The sequence below is a fragment of the Mauremys mutica genome, chromosome 1 (genome assembly GCF_020497125.1).
Source record: "Mauremys mutica isolate MM-2020 ecotype Southern chromosome 1, ASM2049712v1, whole genome shotgun sequence".
In the NCBI taxonomy this organism is placed as follows: domain Eukaryota; kingdom Metazoa; phylum Chordata; order Testudines; family Geoemydidae; genus Mauremys; species Mauremys mutica.
This window is the reverse complement of record NC_059072.1, coordinates 363,259,267-363,262,655: the sequence shown is the minus strand read 5'-3', so window position 1 is coordinate 363,262,655 and position 3,389 is coordinate 363,259,267. Positions and strand designations below refer to the sequence as shown.

Here is a 3,389-nt window from a genome sequence, read left to right as displayed (position 1 = left end):
GTTTTGCAACTTTTTTTATGGAAGGGGCCCTGGGCCTGCTTTGTCCCAGGCCCCCTGAATCCTCTGGGCGGCCCTGGGCCAGTGTGTTCCTGTTATCCTTGGGGAACATTTTTGTAGCATCCTTGATATTTGCATATTCTGATACCACTTGGCATCGGGATGTGTTTGCGTGAGTACTCTGTGCCTAGCACTTCTTAGGAATGTCTGTTTCTGCAGTATCAGCCCTGTTCTTGACAGATTTTGTGAGCAGGGCCTGTCTCTTGCTCACAGATTGTCTTTGCTTTCTATCAATAAAGATTTGACTACCAGGCCTCTGATACAAGGGCTTATGTTTCAGGCTCTCTTCCTACTACATTCCCCCACTATTTGTTTACACATCATCTCGAGAAGCATAATGCCTGGCCTGAAGATGGCCCACAGGGCTAAACACTGTTATGTGGCCACCTTACTTTCCCATCTGCACCATTATGCCCCATCTGTTCCTTAGTCTGCACATTCCCTCATACAACCGATGGACAGATTTTATTTTCCAATGATTTCTAGTCCCTCATAGTGGACCCGGGAATGTTAGGCCTGGGACAATGACTGAGGAATGTAGTTTTATGATTGCCCTTGGGGGCACATTTAGATAATTAATATGTATGGGTAATATGGATATGGTGTATATATGCATGTGTTACATATGGGTATGTGTACGTACATAGGACAGCACTTTGTATTCAAGCATAAAAATCCTTTTCCAGTCTGGGTGGCCTAATTTGGCACTTGTAGTACTGCAGATAGCAACACAGTCCCATTAGGGCACTTACAGTTACCCTGGATTATTATTGGTAGTAGGCTGAGTGTTCTGAAATACTGGGATAGACATTGTTATTGTGTGTCTCACAGTGCTGTGTGTAGGAGAAGTAAAACAGAAATGTGGAGTAGTGACATTACAAATGAGGCCTTTATATATATATGTGTGTCTCGCAATTAGTTACTACACAGTACTGTCCATTCATGTTGTAGGTTACCCTCACTGCTTGTTGTTACCCTCTGGTAAATTTTACTGGGGAAGAAGCAAGAACGGCTTCTCTGTTCCATGGGTTGCATGGCTCTGTGATACACCAGTAGCTGACATAGATCCAGGTGTTTGTTATGGATGCTGTCTTCCAGATAACCTACTGAATGGACAGTAAGCAATTTAATAAATATTGCTGTGTTAGAATTTAGTGTTGGTACCCAGATACTGAACAAGATTGTTTTGAATAACTTGTGCCTTAATTAGGACTCAGTGTCACTGACCCCAAAGTGTGACTGGTACTACCAGGGAACTTGTTTACCCAATTTGTAATTACCGTGTAACTTAATTTTTTTACCCATTGTTTTTTTTCCAAACCTTCATGTTGTTTCCTACCATTCGTTTGTTGATTTTTTTACCTGTGTGTTGCTTAAAGAGTTTAGCAATGTTATGCACATTGTAAATGATGTACAACAATAACAGTTGCTTTTACGTAGTAGCCCTGTTTAACTTAGCTGACAGTAGTTTCTAACTGATTGTCACCTTTACTGTGCATATATGGTAGGCTTTCTTCCTACTATAGTTGCCCGTGTCTTCTCCATGCTGTCCATTCATCCCTGGCTCCCACAACCTCTGAGCTGCCCATGCTCACCACAGCTCTTCCTTTGCACAGGATGAGGTGCCTCCTGTCATACCTGCTCCCTTGACCAGTGACAGATCAGTGACTGTCTCTCACTGGTGAGAAATCTCACACAGAGAGAGGTAAATTCTCTTGTTACACCCACGCACAGTTTGTGTGGCTTTGGGGACTGCTACACAGGAACAACAAGCAAGCTGAGAAGTTTGCACATTATATAAAGAGAGCGGGCAACCTTGGAACATGTGAGGGCCTAGATAAATACAGCTGACATATGCAGGAGCCACTGGCAGCTTCCTGGAGCAACGGGCCACAGGGAAACAGATGTTAAACCCAGGATACAGATATTAAACCAGTGGGTCCGGCTTCTAGACAGGAGGGCCATGGGGCTCCGTGTGCTGCCCCCGCCCGAGCACCGGCTCTGCACTCCCATTGGCCGGGAATATTTACTGTACTACTTGTTTCAACATACGTAATCCCCATCACTGTGCTTCTCTCCCTTCGCAGACACCTGGAGCATTTCTGAGCCTCATCGCTGCATAGACCATCTCATGGCATCATTCAACCTCACCCCCTCTGGCCCTTCAACATTCATCCTAATGGGCATCCCTGGCCTAGAAGCTGCCCATGTCCTGATTTCCATCCCTTTCTCTATGTTCTACCTTATTGGTCTATTGGGAAATTTCACAGTTTTGTTTGCTGTAGGCAAAGAGCAGACCCTGCACAAGCCAATGTACCTGCTGATCTGCATGCTAGCGCTCACAGACATCAGCATATCTGCCTCAGTCATGCCGAAGGCACTGTGTATATTTTGGTTCAATTTGAAAGGCATTACTGTGGCTGGCTGTCTCACCCAGATGTTCTTCCTTCATGCGAGTATGGTTATGCATTCAGCCGTCCTTGTGACAATGGCCTTCGATCGCTATGTTGCCGTATGTGACCCTCTGAGATATACCATCATCCTGACCAATGCACGGATAGCTAAGCTAGGGCTCGTGGGTTTGATAAGAGCTGTTCTCTTCATTCTGCCTGGGCCCCTGCTCCTGAGCAGGCAGCCGTTCTGTGACAACTTCATTATCCCCCATACGTACTGCGAGTACATGGCTGTGGCGAAGATGTCATGTGAGGACACGACTGTCAACAGGATGTACGACTTAGTGATAGTGTCTGTAGTCATCGGGTTAGACCTGACGCTCATTGCCCTCTCCTATGGTCTGATCATCAGGGCCGTCCTCAGAATCTCCTCCAAGAAAGCCCACCAGAAAGCCCTCAACACCTGCACTGCCCACATCTGTGTGATTCTGACCTCTTATACTCCCTCACTCTTTTCTAACCTTACACACCGGTTTGGTCAGGGCATCGCTCCCCATGTTCACATCATCTTGGCCAACCTCTATTTCCTCATCCCCCCCATGCTCAACCCTGTCATTTATGGGGTCAAAACCAAAGAGCTTCGTGACAAAGTGGTTAAATACATCTGCAGAATATGATCACCAGGGACCATTGACTTTAATCCTGTCTGACAAAATTGGGAAAGGATATCCCAGTTTGGCTGAGCTAAGCATTTTGGAAGTTCACAGCCTGAGAAGCTTCTCACACTAACGTCTTATCACTCCATAACCAAGCACTGCTTTCTCCGTTGCTGAGTTCCCTCTATCCAACCATCACCTGAACTCTTTCAATGTCACACATCAGCCCCGAACCCTAGACACCCTCTCATTCACACTTTCCATGACTTCCAGACCACAAGAA

At 45.9% G+C, this 3,389-nt stretch overlaps 1 protein-coding gene across 1 annotated transcript; it reads left to right on the top strand.

Moving 5' to 3' along the window:
* Nucleotides 1-2,188: 2,188 nt before the first annotated feature.
* Nucleotides 2,189-3,127, top strand: LOC123366949 (putative olfactory receptor 52P1). The gene has a single exon (XM_045010900.1). It carries the CDS (start codon nt 2,189-2,191, stop codon nt 3,125-3,127), a length of 939 nt encoding a protein of 312 aa, XP_044866835.1.
* Nucleotides 3,128-3,389: the final 262 nt, after the last annotated feature.

Bases quoted from the DNA above. Each gene is read 5' to 3' on its own strand.
- LOC123366949 (XM_045010900.1), top strand. From the start codon at position 2,189: ATGGCATCATTCAACCTCACCCCCTCTGGCCCTTCAACATTCATCCTA.